Here is a 17658-nt window from a genome sequence, read left to right on the forward strand (position 1 = left end):
AATCCCATACAAATTCCCTTAGGAGTAAATCTAATATTATTTTACATTAACTCCTTATTAGTGCATTTTAACATTAAATAACAAGACTAGTTATAGTTGTATTTTAAAGCAAAAAAAAAGTAAATTTTAAGTAGCTATAAATTTTATTTCATCAAATGAGGTCTTCTCATATTTATCCCAAATAAACTTTTATTTCCTTTTTCTAAAAGAAAAATCCTCTACCTAATGGATTATGCAGTCCACAGGCTGGGGCTGCTTTTCGGCGGCTCTGTTTAAGCTAACGCTCCTTGCTCAAGTCCTTCATTGGGGCCCTCACAACTTTTCTAGACTTCCACTGCCCTAAGTTTCACCTGGGCTACTGCACTAGGAAGGGTCACTCACATCTTCACACCTTTTTTCTCCTCTATTCTTAGACTGAAGGTACTTTAACTATGCAAACCATTCTAATTAAAAATTCATCCAACTTCATCTGGCCCCTAACACTGCACCTAGCAGCAGTTTCAGATCTCACTTTCTCTCACTAAGCCTGTCACCATCAATCTCAGTAAAAGACCTTACCTCCAACTTCTTTCTTTTAGGAAAGAAAAAGTATTCTGAATTTGCTCTGGTCAGATCTTTTAACACAATTCCATCTTTATGGCTACCAAATAATCTTTCTTCTTCTCTCAGGAAAAGTTGTACTTTTTCTCAGAAAGTCATTTCCCCACATGTTCAATGAACTTCATCGTTCTTCAGTAGCTTCAATGTCCGGCTACTAAGCTCTTCTCTTCTTCCTTCAAATAAGCCTTTCCTATCTTGAAAATACATGTTCACTTGAAACTAGTTTCCTCCAGCTTATATAGTATTTCTGTTAGTAATAAACTGTTATACTATTTCCCCTGAATAAACTTTCTGAATGCACAGTCTATATCAAGTGTTTCCTTTTACTTAATTATCTACTCCCTTTCCCTGAAAAGTTTCTAAATTGGTTACAACATGGTACAGCACTAGCTTCATCATTTTGTAGACAAATGATTTTCGAAGATACTTAACCTATTTCCCTGTATACCAGGGCAGAAACATACCTCAAAGGTGGTTGTAAGAATTAAGTTAAAGAGTTTATATAACAGGCTTTTAGCACAGTGCCTTAGCATTGTCCTCCTCAGTGAATATTATTAGCCTTTCTCTCTTTGAAGATCACACAACGGATTTAAGAGCTGGGATTTGAAACCAGGTAGTCTTTCTCCAGAGCCCTTCATCTTATCCTGCCATTTTACACAGCTCTATATGAAATCTAGCTAGAGATTCTTTCTTCTCCCTTCCAGATTTTTTATTCAGAAAGTATGTTTTTAAACCCTGTCAAGAACCATAGCCCACCTCACACCTGTCAGAATGGCTAGTATCAAAAAGACAAGCAATAACATGTGTTGGTGAGGATGTAGAGAAAGGGAACCCTCATATACTGTTGGTGGGGATGTAAATTGGTATAGCCACTATGAAAAACAGTATGAAGGTTCCTCAGAAAATGAAAAATGGAACTACCATATGATCCAGAAATTCCATTTCTGAGTAATTATCCAAAGAAAATGAAAACACGAATTGGAAGAGATACAGGCACCCCTATGTTCATTGCAGAATTATTTACAACAGCTAAGATATAGAAGCAACCTAGGTGCCCATCAATAGATGAATGGATAAAGAGATGTGGTATATACATACAATGGAATATCACTCAGCCACAGGGAAGAACAAAATCTTGCCATTTGCAACAACATGGATGGACCCAGAAGGTATTATGCCAAGTGAAGTAAGTCAGACAGAGAAAGACAAATACTGTATGATTTCACTTATACATGGAATCTGACAAACAAAACAAATGAACAAGCAAAACAAAACAGAAACAGATTCATAGATACAGAGAACAAACTAGTGGTTACCAGAGGAAGCAGGGGTTGGGGAGCAGGTGAAATAGGTGAAGGGGATTAAGAGGTACAAACTTCCAGTTATAAAATAAATAAGTCACCAGGATGGCACAGCATAGGGAATAGTCAATAATATTGTAGTAACTTTGTATGGTGACAGATGGTAACTAGACTTATCGTGGTGATCATTTCATAATATACATAAATATCAAATCACTATGACATACACTTGAAACTAATAGGATATGGTGTGTCAATATACTTAAATTTAAAAAAGAACCATATCTAATTAACATATCTGAGATTTCATCTTCCATCTCTCTACTTGACACTGTTATTTGTATCAGACACTGTCATTTATACATTCTCTTCTCAGTATTTTCTCCAAATAGTTTCCATCCTTCCTCACACTCTCCCTCATTTTTCCCAAGTCTCAGATCTGGTCATTTGCTCTTTATGGTCTCCCTTTTGACTTCTTATATCACCAGTCATGATTCCCAAACCTGAGTATGTATTCCTTATCTCTCAGCAGCTACCAGCCCCAGACTTCAACCTAGCTAAACTCTACCCTCTCGTCTTCATGAAGCCTTTTCATATGTCTATATTATTCAATCACCTGCAGCTGTAAATACATACTCATGCAGGACCTGCCATATCCCATTTTAGATGCTGGAGATTAGACACTGTCCCCGCTCTTAAGGGGCTCACTTTAGAAAGAGAGAAACACAGGCACAAAAATACAATCATGTGTCGCAAAACTACGGGGACACGTTCTGAGAAATGTATCGTGTATTTAGACAAACTTAGATGGTATAGCCTACTACACCCATAGGCTCTATGGTACTAATCTTATGGGACCACTGTCAAATATGTGGTCTGCTGTTGACTGAAACATCGTTATGCAACACGTAACTGTAATAACGCAGTATTACAACTGTTATGTAAAGGCGTTAGTCTTCTACAGAACTATGTTTATACTACAAAATTAGCATTTAATCATAGTATATTGTTTCATAGTCTTAACTTCCTAACTATAATGAAAGTTTCTTAAGAGCATATCTTTGGTCAATTAGAGAATATATTATTGCTGCTCAAGGAATTATTCTTGATTTCTTAGCAAGCAGAGAGAGTAAAAAGAAAAGCATTCCTCTCAAGGATCTAAGACAACGTATGCTGTATTTTCTCTATATACCTCTAAAGAATGCAAAATTTGGAGATGAGATATGAGCCTCTCAAAGTCCATCATTCATTCATTCAATTAACAAATACTTATCAAGTGTCCACTTTGTACCAGACACAATCCTAAGGCACTGGGAATACAGCAGTGAACAAGAAAGACAAAGTGCCTGCTCTCAGGAGTTCACATTCTAATGGGAGGAGACAGATAAGAAACAAGCAAACTTCAGGTAAGTGCCCTATAGAAAATAAACAGGGTTAATACGGTTAACAGTGATGGTGGCAGGGGCAACAGAGCTAATTTAGACTGAGTGGTTAATGAAGCCTCACTGAGAAGATGCTGTCTGAGCGGAGACCTGGAGAATCACTAGGAGGAAATGCCTCTGTGAAGATCTTAGGGCAATCTGAACACTGCTTCAGTCAGAGAAAAATTCAAGTGCAAAGGTTCTAAGGTGGGAAGGAGTCTGGGACACAGAGAAACAGAAAAAGGTCAGGATGGCTAGATTTTAGTACGGGAGGAGGGAAGAGAGTGGCAAGAGAGCCAGATATATAGGTCTTTGAGGACTATTATTAAAAGTCTGGATTTTATTTTAAGCGCCATTTTAAAGGCATACACTCACATTGACAATTTTAAGCAAGAAAGTGACATGATCTGATTCTCATTTTTAAAAGATCATTCGGGCCGCTGTGTAGAAAAAGGATTCAGGGAGGAAGAGTGGAAGCACAGTTAGGGGAGCAGCTGTGAGGATGGGGAGAGTGGCTGAATCTGGGATCTATCTTGGAGGTGGCACCTGTAGAATCTGCTAATGGACTACAAGAAAGAGTGAGAAAAGGAAGAAATAAGCAGTAGTAAAAACTAAGGTTACAATCCTATGTACTATGTTTAAAACTCTTCCCATATCTTGCTTAACTAAATAGACAAAGAAAGGGGCATAGTGAACAAAATTATCTGGACTTTATAGAAAATCTTTCCTAGTGTCAAAAACCAACACATTCTAGCTTGAAGGGTAAAAAAGCAGAAAAGAATTCTTTCATAAGTCCTATATTGTTCTGCAGAAACATAACAAACCTATTTTAATAGAAGTGATCCTCGACGTGAAAAAAAAAAATACATTGCAGAAACAGTAGATTGTTAGAACTCTATTCTCTCTATCAGACACTGCTGAGCACCTACACAACACCTACTTCCTCTGTCTTCTTTCTTAACAGAACTCATATTTTTTTCAGGTATACATTCCTCCCCGTAGAACTCAGGGGAAGCTGACTCCATCCTCCGTCTCAGGAGTAGATTCTAATTAGACTAGCCCTGCTACTTAAAGCAGCCAGTTAGCAAACTGTTTTGTCACCAGTCTGAGAAGAGATAAATGTTAATCAACTCATTGCTTCCTTAATTGAGAAGGTCTACAAAAAAAAAAGTATGATGTAGGCACTGTGTTTAGTGACATACTTGATTTATAATTAGGCACAGCTCCTTATCTTGTGCTCTGTAACAAGCAACCCATGAACTGACACTAGTGTAAGCGCCACATCTGAGCAGAACTGAACTAATCCATCCAGCAATATGGCATTGCTCTGGTGACTGCAATAGCACAGGATAGGCAAGTGAGCCAAATCAGTCCAAGGGAAAGATTTACAATGCATGCTTGGGAAGAGGATTTCCCCTCTCCCTCCTGCTGGACATGAACAAGGAAGAATTTAATCTGAATTGCCAGTGGCAACTGTCTTACAGCCAGAAGAGATGCTAGCCTTAAGATAAAGCTGATGCTTCTAGTAGAGGTAGAGATATAAAGAACCAGAACCTGAGGACCTCAGTGAGCTGCTGACTGTACTGTGCTAAAAACCCTACCTTTCTTCAATTATGAAAAAATTAATTTACTTCCTCTAATAAAGCCAGTATAAAGAAAGGTTTTCTGTTTCTTGCAACCAAAAATATCTTGATATATATATCAAGTAAAAATATTGGAAATACAGATTGAAATGACTGAGATATATCAGATATTAAAGAAAGCTAGTATGTTTAGAAGGTGTTTTCAGAATGTTTTTTTTTCAAACAGTGGATCCCCTCTTTTCCCCAAATGATATCACATTCATTTGTCAAATGGCAAAATATGGTGGCAAGCAGGGTTGGGAGGCCCAGAGTTTCATTCACTTGGTCTGCTCTTTCCATATTCCAACATCTGCACCCCCACTCGATCCTGCATGGAAATCCACTGAGGAACTCTTCAGAATCTATAGTTCTGAAGAACACGTGTGAAAAACTACTTCTTTAAGCTATATTCCTAATGTGGGAAGCCACCATTATGAAAAAACACATCTTTCATTTGCAGATTTAGCCTTTCACAATTTATCAATAAGCATCAGCTATGTCCCTGACTACTGCTAAGAACTTTACAAACCTCCTCTTTCATTCATTCAACAAATACATCAGAGGACCCTTGTAAAACCTGCTCAAAAGTATCTCCTTTAGTAATCTCGAACTCCTACATGAGGTTAAGCTGCATTATAAACTCCTAATGATCTTTTTATGAGAAAAATTGAAAAAAAAAGTAATTATTACCCAAATGAGTTATAGTCATACAGATTTTCTTTAAAAAACTATTAAAACACAAGTGCCCCATAGGGATGCTAGACCACAACAAATCAGGCTATTTCTACAAATTCAACCATCAGACAATATACCCTTCTCTACTTACTATATCAATTTCCAAAGATCCTCTAAAACTGTACACAATTTTGGAATCTTTTAAAACCTACAGATATTTGCTTATAGGGCAAATTTTGAAATAAAATGATACACAGTATGATGGCAAATGATAAATTTTCTTCACAAGGAATCAAACAGAAGACTAGTCTATTTTCCTCAACTGAAATGTGCCTACTATATATCAACATATCTAAGAGTCCATCTACTAATATGCCCAAATATTTTATGTACTATTAAGAAGGAAAAAAGGGACAAAGATGTGGAGACTAAACAATATGCTATTGAACAAGCAATGGATCATTGAAGAAATTAAAGAAGAAATAAAAAAATACCTGGAGACAAATGAAAATGATAACATGCCATACCAACTCACATGGGATAGTGCAAAAGCTGTATTAAGAGGGAAATTCATCGCAATACAAGCACACATTAACAAACAAGAAACATTCCAAATAAGCCATCTCAAATTACACCTAACTGAATTAGAGAAAGAAGAACAAACAAAGCCCAAAGTCAGCAGGTGAGAAATAATACAAATCAGAGCAGAAATAAATGTTATTAAACAAACAAAAGGCAGTAGAAAGGATCAATGAAACAAAGAGCTGGTTTTTTGAGAAGATAAATAAAATTGACAAACCCCTAGCCAGTCTTACAAAGAAAAAAAGAGAGAAAGCTCAAATAAACAAAATCAGAAATGAAAGAGGAGAAATAACAACAGACTCTGCAGAAATACAACAGGTTATAAGAGAATACTATGAAAAACTATATGCCAACAAAATGGATAACCTAGAAGAAACGGATAAATTCTTAGACTTTTACAATCTCCCAAAACTAAGTCAAGAAGAAGCAGACAGTCTGAATAGACCAATCACAAGGAGGGGGATTGAAACAGCAATCAAAAGCATCCCAAAGAATAAAACCCCAGGACCAGACGGCTTTCCTGGGGAATTCTACCAAACTTTCAAAGAGGATTTAATACCTATCCTTTTCAAGCTATTCCAAAAAATTAGGAAGGATGGAACACTTCCTAACACATTCTACGAGGCCAACATCACCCTGATACCAAAGCCTGACAAGGACAGCACAAAAAAGAACTATAGGCCAATATTGCTGATGAACATAGATGCAAAAATTCTCAACAAAATTTTGGCAACTCGAATTCAGCAATTCATCAAAAGGATCATACATCATGATCAAGTGGGATTCATACCAGGGACTCAGGGATGGTTCAACATCCACAAATCAATCAACGTGATACATCACATCAACAAATTGAGGAATAAAAACCACATGATCATCTCAATAGATGCAGAGAAAGCATCTGACAAGATCCAACAGCCATTTATGATAAAAACTCTGAACAAAATGGGGATAGAAGGAAATTACCTCAACGTAATAAAGGCCATATATGACAAACCTACAGCCAACATTATACTCAATGGGCAAAAACTGAGCGCCATCCACCTGAAAACAGGAACAAGACAAGGATGCCCTCTATCACCACTCTTATTCAACACAGTACTAGAGGTTTTGGCCAGAGCAATTAGGCAAGAGAAAGGAATAAAAGAAATCCAAATAAGGAGGGAAGAAGTGAAACTCTTGTTGTTTGCAGATGACATGATCTTATATATAGAAAACCCCAAAGAATCCATGGGAAAACTTTTAGAAATAATCAACAACTACAGCAAAGTTGCAAGATATAAAATCAACTTGCATAAATCAGTAGCATTTCTATACTCTAATAACGAACTAACAGAAAAAGAACTCAAGAACATAATACCATTCACAATTGCAACAAAAAGAATAAAATACATTGGGGTGAATTTTAAGGAAGTGAAGGACCTATACAACGAAAACTATAAGGCTTTCCTGAAAGAAATGGATGAGGACATAAATAGATGGAAAGACATTCCATGTATATGGATTGGAAGAACAAACATAGTTAAAATGTCCATACTACCTAAAGTAACCTACAGATTCAATGTAATCCCAATCAGAATCTCAATGACATTCTTTATAGAAATAGCACAAAGAATCCTAAAATTCATATGGGGCAACAAAAGACCCCAAATTGCTAAAGCAATCCTGACAAAAAAGAACAAAGCTGGAAGTATCACAATCCCTGACTTCAAAACACACTACAAAGCTACAGTAATCAAAACAGCATGGGACTGGTACAAAAACAGGTGCACACATCAATGGAACAGAATTAAAAGCCCAGAAATAAAACCACACATCTATGCACAGTTAATCTTTGACAAAGGAGCTGAGGGCATATAATGGAGAAAAGAAAGTCTTTTCAACAAATGGTGCTGGAAAAACTGGAAAGCCACAAGTAAAAGAATGAAAATTGACCATTCTTTTTCACCATTCACCAAAATAAACTCAAAATGGATTAAAGACCTAAAGGTAAGACCTGAAACCATAAGGCTTCTAGAGGAAAATGTAGGCAGTACACTCTTTGACATCAGTATTAAAAGGATCTTTTCGGACACCATGTCTTCTCAGACAAGGGAAACAATAGAAAGAATAAACAAATGGGACCTCATCAAACTAAAGAGCTTCTTCAAGGCAAGGAAAACAGGATTGAAACAAAAAAACAACCCACTAATTGGGAAAAAATATTTACAAGTCATATATGTAACAAAGGGTTAATGTCCATAATATATAAAGAACTCACACAACTCAACAAGAAAAACTCAAACAACCCGATCAAAAAATGGGCAGAGGAGATGAACAGACATTTCTCCAAAGAAGATATACGGATGGCCAATAGGCACATGAAAAGATGTTCATCATCGCTGATCATCAGGGAAATGCAAATCAAAACTACACTAAGATATCACCTTACACCCGTTAGAATGGCAAAAATAACCAAAACAAAAAGTAACAAGTGTTGGAGAGGTTGTGGAGAAAAAGGATCCCTCATACACTGCTGGTGGGAGTGCAAACTGGTGCAGCCACTATGGAAAACAGTATGGAGATTTCTCAAAAAATTAAAAATAGAAATACCATATGACCCAGCCATCCCACTACTGGGTATCTATCCAAAGAACTTGAAGTCAGCAATTCCAAAAGCCCCTGCACCCCTATGTTCATTGCAGCATTATTTACAATAGCCAAGACGTGGAAGCAACCTAAGTGCCCATCAACTGATGATTGGATAAGGAAGATATGGTGTATATATATACAATGAAATATTACTCAGCCATAAAAAGAATAATATCATCCCATTCACAACAACATGGATGGACCTCGAGGGAATTATGTTAAGTGAAATAAGCCAGATAGAGAAGAGCAATCTCTGTATGACTCCACTCATATGAGGAATTTAAATATATGGACAAAGAGAACCGATTAGTGGCTACCAGGGGAAAGGGGGTTTGGGGGGGGTGGGCACAAAGGGTGAAGCGGTGCACCTACAACACGACTGACAATAATGTACAACTGAAATTTCACAAGATTGTAAACTATCATAAACTCAGTAAGAAAAAATTTAAAAAAGAAGGAAAAAAAGTTACCAAATAAACCATGGCACACCATCGATTCTAAGACAAGTCTCAAATTCAGAGATGACAAAACATAAAAATCATGTCTCTTAAAATTGATGAAATGCAGAAATCACACAGGTATGGAACTTACTGAGTAGAAAAGTACAGGAAGAGGTAGAATTCTTTTGATTCTTAGGAAGTGTAAGTGGGATACTTCCGCTCCATTGTCCAAAATCAAATTGATATTCTACAAGGCAAAAAGCGGTCTACTCACCCTTCAGCATCAGGGTCTAAAATGACAGCCAGCTCTGTTAACACAAGTCCTGCCAAATAATGCTGTTGGCGGAAAGGCACAGACAATTCAAACATATTTGCAATCTTCTGGTCTTGTACATTTGTGGAAAACCCAGAACTCTGTTTGGGAGTGAGGCAGAACAAAACTATAACAGCTGTGCAACAAAACACCCTACAAACAGCATTACCACAAATGGAATGTGAGCATTATCTGAAAGTGAGAGGAACTTTGCTCTGGGTAATTTATTTCGCATTACTATTATTAACAGTGGAGAAAGTAACTGCTCTTACTTTTGGTACAGGAAACTACAATGCAATAACACTTTTAATTATTTTCAATTTTTTTCTCATATTGAAACTTTCCCCTCTTTTTCCTTTATGCTTTTAGCCACTTAATGTTTCAATATCATACTCTAAAGGGAAAGCAACTAAATCCAAATGATGTCTTATGCACTCGCTGCTGAGCACAAGAGAAACAACCATAGTCAAGGCTAAGGATTTCCAGAGAAATTCCAAATACTGGTAAAATTGTTTTTCAGAGAAAATACTATCTCTAGAAAATTACTATCATTTTGTGGTCCACTCACTGAGTTTTTAAAGAAGTTTTTTAATACTGAAAAACTGTATCCCCCAAGAAATAGTTCAAGAAAAGAGTGTCCTTAACTTTATCTCTTCTGATCCATATTCAAGACCACTCCTGTGAGCGGTCTTAGAAGAACAATAGATTTCAGACTTCTCTATGGAGAAGTCATCTTTCTAACAAGCATATAAAATTCTTCTTGGCTCCCCCAAAAGAGTAATGTCTCTTGTCATCTATTACAATCCAAAAATTATGTAGTTAGATGAGAAAGTGAGGAACAGGATAATGGAAGAAATTCTATAAATTTCTTGGCTGAATGAGATATTCAGCAGGGGGTTGAGTGTAAACAAATATGTTTCATTAAAGATTTCAGAAACTGTACCTATGATTAATTTGTCCTTGACTGTGCAGCCACATCTTTGGCACAGGATGGTGAAGAAAGCAAAAGACTAGCCTCAACCATTACAGGAAGAAGTGTGTGCTAGCCAGGTAAGAGTATGTGGACACAGGCTGATCCATAAGATTTTTTGCAAAGGTAAAACGAAAAGTCGTGGGTGCTCTCTCAAGTTTTCTAATCTTTCTAAGTGAAGTTTGAGATTTTCTTTTATTAAGCACTTAAGATTGATCTAGCCTAGGAAATTACATCCAGGAATTAAATATCTCAAAAATAAAATTAAGAAGAGTTAAGATCAACTTTGACTTTAGACATTAAGAGCTTAAGAAGTAGCCTGCTTGCCTCAGGAGTTACATAGCAGAAAGAATGTTTCACTAGGAGGGGAAATCCAGACTTCTCTGTCACTAAAATCACAAAATTCCTTAATCTCAATCTGTATGATATGACACACAGTTAGTGCCACAATAACCCTTTTTCATCTTTAGAGAAACTGCTAGCTGTCAAGTGTCACCCAGTGAAAATGTATAAACATTCATCTAGTTTCCTTTGGGTTCTCTGGGTACAAGAGAGGAAGGCAGGGCTTCATAAGGCCTTGAAGTTTGACTTCCTTTTCTGCTGAATTATGCATCATCCCCCTTCCTTTCACAGGTATTGATTTCTAATAGGCATCTTGTACCCCAAACTCAGTCTGTTTCTTCTTCAAAAACCTCGTGAAAGTGTCTAAATAAGTGAGTTTATCTATGTGAATTCACTCACATGTGCACAAATCTGTAAGAGAAGTACAACATAATGGTTAAGAACTTGGGTTCTAGAATAAAGCCAACATGTGCCTTGGTTCAAAGCCTAGCTCCTGCCAATTTTTTCTGTGTGACCTTGGGTAAGTTACTGACCTTTCTGTGTTTCAGTTTTTTCATCTATAAAATGGAGACAGTAACAGAACTTACCTCCTAGAGTTGCTCTTAGGATTAAATGACTCACATTCACAAAGCACTTAGTACAGAGCCTATCACACAGTTATTACTGCACATTGTCACCTATAATTTCCTCCAGTGTTTAGAATGCTTTTTCACAAATATGGACTTTAAGAATATTTTTTCACACACTTTGTATACCTGCGAGGTTGCAGAAGAAACAGAAGGTGATGGTGATGCAGGTGGAGTAAGCAGGCTGCAGGGTAAGTTTAATGTAACATAATGCTCATGGCTGCAGATGATTCGCAGAAAATCCAGCCTCAAGGACACCAGGACACTTGGATTTGGTAATGAATAAAGCTTTGAAGACACCTTGTAACCATCGCAGAAACAAGAGAACATCAATTGAATACATCATTTCTCTAATACCAACACTGGAGTGACGGATTAAAGAATTAAACAGTACTCAGTGGGCAGTTTTGGGTTTTGTGATTTAACTAACAGTATCAGCTTTTTCCAAAGTTACTCCTAAAATTAAAAATTGGAACTACAAGATTTACTGCATAAATCCACTGACTAGGCTAAAGGCCACATTCTTATATAGATCTTCCTCAGCTTACGACCAGGCTACATCCCAATAAACCCGTCATAAATTGAAAATACCCTAAGTTAAAAAAGCATTTAATACACCTAACTTACTGAACATCCTAGTTTAGCCTAGTCTACCTTAAATGTGCTCAGAACACTTACATTAGCCTGCAGCTGGGCAAAATCATTAAGACAGAGCCTATTTTATAATAAAGTATTGAAAATCTCATGTAATTGATTGAATACTGTACTGAAAGTGAAAAACAGACTGGTTGTTTGAGTACAGAATGGTTCTAGGCATATCAGTTATTTACCCTCACAACTGCATGGCTGACTGAGAGCTGCGGCTTGCTGCCACTGCCCAGCATCACAAGAGTGACACCACATACCACTAGCCTGGGAAAAGATCAAAATTCAAAGAACAATTTCTACTGAATGTGCATTGCTTTCACACCATCATAAAGTCCAAAAATCCTAAGTCGGGGACCATCTGTATTTCCAATACAGCTTTAATAATTCCACTTCTCAAAGATGCACTTTATGAAGGAAAAGTATGCCAAAATAACCTCATAAAAGAAATTACTCACTCTTTTTACAGCATCTTGCGCTAACCTGTATTTATAACTGTCTATTTTCCCAGCTAAGCCGTAAGCTACTTAAAGAGACATGTATAAACTGACTTAACAGCTTTTGCATCCCTAGGGTCCAGTTCAATGTCTGGCAAATGTAGGAGGTCAATGCTAGAAGAATAAAGACAGGACAGGTTTTGGGAGCAATAGTACACAAAATTTTGGGGACAAAGTGAAAATAATACATACTGTTACAAATATTTGCAATTGGGTCAGTGCCCATGTGTAGTTTTAACTTTTCTGCCTAATAAAAGAAACATACAATAAAGAAATCCAATAGAACAGACCTTCAAAATTCTAAATATTAGACTGCCCAATAGCATTCTTAACCAACAGTTTCCAAAAACTAATCTGTGGACCAGCTGGGAAGTGCTTTACAAGCACTGTGTCCCACACTCCCCCACTATCTCCAGGATTCAAACTCTTCAATAATGCTGGATGGGACCCAGTGATCTGTGTATTTTTAAAGCTCCTTTAAAAGTAAATTCTAGAATGATTATACAGCTTACTACCCAACTGGCCTATCAGGACCAATAACTAACGTTTTCCAAAAGGCAGGTTTCATTAATCAGTTGATAAAAATTTTAAAACAAAATCAGCTGTTTATGGAAAAGTTCCAAAATGCTTTTAGTTTAGTAAAAGCAAGATAATGAATGACATTCGGGGCTTGGGTAAACATCTGTCCATGATTTTAAACTCTACAATGGCTAGGGCTGTGTCAGAAGAATACATAGCAAAACACAGCTGCTTTAAACATTACTCAAGACACAAAAAGTTCAGTTAGCTGCTCATTCAGTATAAATATTACTCTTGCACGGCATCTCAGGGCTGCTTTACATTTAGACTGCTAACTTAATGGTGTACTCCCGAATGGGCTTAAAGAGTCACGAGTGGACCAGTATCACCCAAGGGAAAAGCTAGCTGCACTGATATCAGCTTGCTATAGTCCTGTGTCCTGATAAAATAAATGAAATTTATTTTTGCCTTACTAATAAAAATATGCTGTTTAAAAAAACACAACAGTACATGAATGTATTCTAGAAGGTCTCTTAGCTCCAGCCCGAAAAAGAGCAAACACAGTATTTAAATTATTGGATTACCAATTATCACTAATTATGTATTACCTGTTTATAGCAGGTCTTTATAAGGACAAAGACAAACCCTCTATCCATAACAGACAATAGATCATTGAGAAAGAATGCAAGGCTTGTGTTAAGTCTCTCAACCATTTCTGTGTCCTGGGAAACAGAACAAAAAGCAATAACAAATAAAAGTATGATAGTTTAATGTGAGCTTGAAAGACAGATTTAATTAAAAAATAAGTTATCATTACCTTCTGAAATCGTGAAACTATATCACTAGCAATTGTGCTGACTAGAGCAGCAATGTCATCCATGAAACGTTCTGGAAAACGACTTTTCCTTGGTGCATCAAGTTTATCATTAAAGTATAAATGGTGCACCATGCTCTTTACCTGAAAAAATAAATAAGCTATTAATCTAATTTCTTATGCATGTAATTAACAGTTATAGCAACTCTGAACATTAGGGCTATTTTTTCAATATACCATATGATTTAATAGACGGCTGAAATACTTTTAGCTCCTCAAATATTTTGAAAAAGTTCCTGCAACATTTTATATATTCCAAAGAAATATCAAACATAATACAACTCAATCACTGCATCACTTTCATAAAATTATCCTGGCTATCAATAGGAAAAAAATTGTGTATATCAACAGAAAAATATTTCACCCTTTAAAATAGTTTTAAATTAAATCTTTCCAAGACTCAACAATTTTGCCACTCCATATCCCCCAAACCATAAGCTTTGAGAGGTCAGAAACCTTGACTTCACTGTAATGTCTTCAGCATCTAGCAACATATGGTGGGTGTATATTAAATACTGGTAACAAAATCTTAATAAGAAAATATTAGGAAAAATTAACAAAGTGATTTAAGTTTACAAAATGCTTTTGGATATAGATTCTTATCACAACAATATGGTAAATTTAAATTCAGGGAAATTGAAGCCAAGGTCCTACAGTTAGTTAAATAGCAGAGCCAACTCTTAAACTGCAGCTTTTTGACTATTTCATATGTAAGAAATCTGAACATACATATAAGACTATGAAAAAATAAGTCAAAATTATAATTTGATCTTCTATTAACAGCACATGAATTACAAATTTGGTGTTTATTCTCTAGGGAAAAAAATAAGTTGCCTATCACTTTACATATGATACCTGACTTTATTTATTTATGTATTTGTAGATTAGTAAACCTCTAGAAGAAATGTCTTCTTATCCCCAGTACAGGTAACATCCAATGCTGAGAAGGATCCTACAACATACTCTGGAAGCTCCTTTGTTTCTTTTCTTCTTTTTTTTGTTTTCTTTTTCTTCCTTTGTTTCTTATGTATTTTTTTATGCACTTATTTTTTGGAAGAAAAAGTTTCAATCATTTCAGATTTCTAGAGGCCGAAGAGGAAGGTCCCTAGTGCCAGAATGCCTGAGTAAGATTCAGAGTTCTGCCACCTACAAGCTGTGTATACTGAGACAAGTTACTTAACCTCTCTGTGCCTCTACAACACATAGCCCATAGGGCAGTGCTACCACACTGTACACACTTGATAAACGTTTGCTGCTCCCGTATATATATGTGTTCATGTGTGTATAAATATTTATTAAAATAATTCATTCATTTTTAATATCATTTATTGAGTTAAGCCAAAAAAATTTTTTTATTGGCTGTAACTGATATTTACCTAAGAGCTTTCTAATCATAAAAGCAGTGGTTATCTATAAAGCTCTTTTTATCTATTTCTAGTATGAAATCTACAGTGCTGCCATTATACATCAGCATGTTCAGACTAAGAAAGAATATATCACAGGTGTCCTTTAAAAAGACAGCTAGCTTTTGCAACCATCTCTAAAATACAGTTAAAGTGAGCTTTATAATTCCACCTAAATTGTGCTGAGCATCCACAGTGTTTATTTAGAGATGTAACGTGTAATTTTGTCTTGGAGGCACATGTAAAACTATTAAGATGGGCAATCAAAAAAGATTTCTAGCATTAAATAATGAGCTAACACAAAATTGTTCACTAAAGAAAACAATATTAAAGGATGTGCTTAGTTTGCTCACCATTAACTCAAAAAAGAACCAAGCTTGTTGCAAAGCTGATTCCCGAACACTGCCACTGCAAACAACCCACTGCAAGGCCAGCTCTTCGTGAAAAAGCTATTCAGAAGTAAATTCAAAGTTATTATCAAAGGCATATCTGCTAAGAACACAAACCAAATAAGAATGCAGCTACAAATGAAGATATAATGAGAATAAGCAAAATAAGGCATGTGAACCATTCAATGATGCAGTGAGGACACCCATTAACGAAACGGCTATTTATACATGTAAGACAGTGGCATGTTGAACAGCTGAAAAAATTACATGTTATCTTGCAGTAAAATGTAATTTTAAAAGGACAGGTGAGAAATAGCCTCCTAAATTGTACTTGCAAACAGAAACGAGACCAAAAACTCACAGTTACAAATAAAACCTTGTGTCTTAAATATATATTTCAACATTTGCAAATACATATGCTGGTTTTTAGAACTTTGCTGGTACAATTTAGGAAATACTTTAAAAAATTTAAACTTTGATATAAGCCATTAATTTTCAAGTTTTCAGGTATTTAAAGTCTTTTTATAAAAATAGCAGAAATTTCCTGCCTTATAATGGATATGCATACAAAGCATTTGCAAAGTAGTGTATACTAATATGAAAAAGGACTAACAAAACTGTGCATAAGGGAAGCAAATCAACATATCTTACTAAGAGTGATAATTTTTCTAACTCATCTTCCTTTCCCTGGAAATTTAAAACAAAACAGAAACAGTTACAGAAACAGAATTAAGAGTTGATACATTTTTTGGTACTAAATTTTGATGATCGAATTTGAATTCACTAAACTCTAAAAACAGTCAATCCCAAAGATGTAAACATTATAATAATGGAAAAGAGCCTACACTGAAGAGGGATGCCCCCAAAGGCATCACACAAGTGGTGCTTGTTCAAATGCATTTTCAAACACAAGGCAGTAACTGTAGCCTCTCTTACGTGTCACGTAAAGAAATCTGACATCTATTTAACTGTTAGAACTGTTTTCCCCCTATATGGATTGTCTTTTTATGAATCTACCTTTTTAGTTGGTAAGCGTCCCGTTAATGTTTGTAAGAAACTTGAAGTCTCTGTGTGCGAAGACATACGGTTACAACTTCGATCCAGAGCCTATGGGGTGGAGATGAATGAATGATGAAAGAACATTAACGTCCGCTACGGATGACTCTGCAGCTCAAGGATTAATACAACTTTTTAAAGAGAGTTTTATTGTGGTTTCAACAACTATCTATTTTATTGTTCATCTCATTTTCACCATTTTAAGCTGCTTTAATGACAATGCATTAAAAGTGTCAAAATGGCTTCTACATATTTTTAGTCTTTAAAAAGACGAGTATTTTAATGATTATATAAATTCAGAGTGCTGCAAAGAATGAAACTTTTATCTGTGTGATCATTACACGTGCACATATCTAGTAAGAAAATGTAAAACATAAAAATATACTTCTCACTGATCTCAGACCAACAAAAGAAATCAAAAATGTTATATTCAATAAAGAAAACTAAAAGTTTAGAATGGTCTCTTTCACTTTTCACTATTATCAAAAATTACTATTCTGGTTTGCCATATACTATATCAAATATAAACCAGTTATAATATTCAACATGGACTTAAATTTTTTCTTCAAGAACAAGAGCATTTTCCTCCAAAGCCAATATACAGATGAGAAGTATATTTTGAGGTACCATGCAGTATTAGCTATCAAGCAACTAGACTTAAGTAAGCAAAATCTAGTTCAACTAAGTTGCAACAAATTTCATACTTTGCAACACACTACAAATTAAAATGGATTTTTGCCTCTGGTATTTAA

At 35.7% G+C, this 17658-nt stretch overlaps 1 protein-coding gene across 8 annotated transcripts in view; it reads right to left on the bottom strand.

Moving 5' to 3' along the window:
• DOCK7 (dedicator of cytokinesis 7) overlaps positions 1-17658 on the bottom strand; it is a 204520-nt gene that overhangs the window by 65303 nt on the left and 121559 nt on the right. For all 8 annotated transcript variants that reach the window (XM_046645659.1, XM_046645657.1, XM_046645656.1 and 5 more), the window contains 6 exons: positions 16868-16957; positions 15815-15910; positions 14002-14142; positions 13793-13906; positions 11653-11823; positions 9547-9686 (listed from right to left, as the gene is read on the bottom strand). In XM_046645659.1, coding sequence (XP_046501615.1) covers positions 9547-9686; positions 11653-11823; positions 13793-13906; positions 14002-14142; positions 15815-15910; positions 16868-16957 — 752 coding nt within the window. The remainder of the gene's footprint in view (positions 1-9546; positions 9687-11652; positions 11824-13792; positions 13907-14001; positions 14143-15814; positions 15911-16867; positions 16958-17658) is intronic.

This window comes from Equus quagga, chromosome 18, assembly GCF_021613505.1.
Source record: "Equus quagga isolate Etosha38 chromosome 18, UCLA_HA_Equagga_1.0, whole genome shotgun sequence".
Classification (NCBI taxonomy): domain Eukaryota; kingdom Metazoa; phylum Chordata; class Mammalia; order Perissodactyla; family Equidae; genus Equus; species Equus quagga.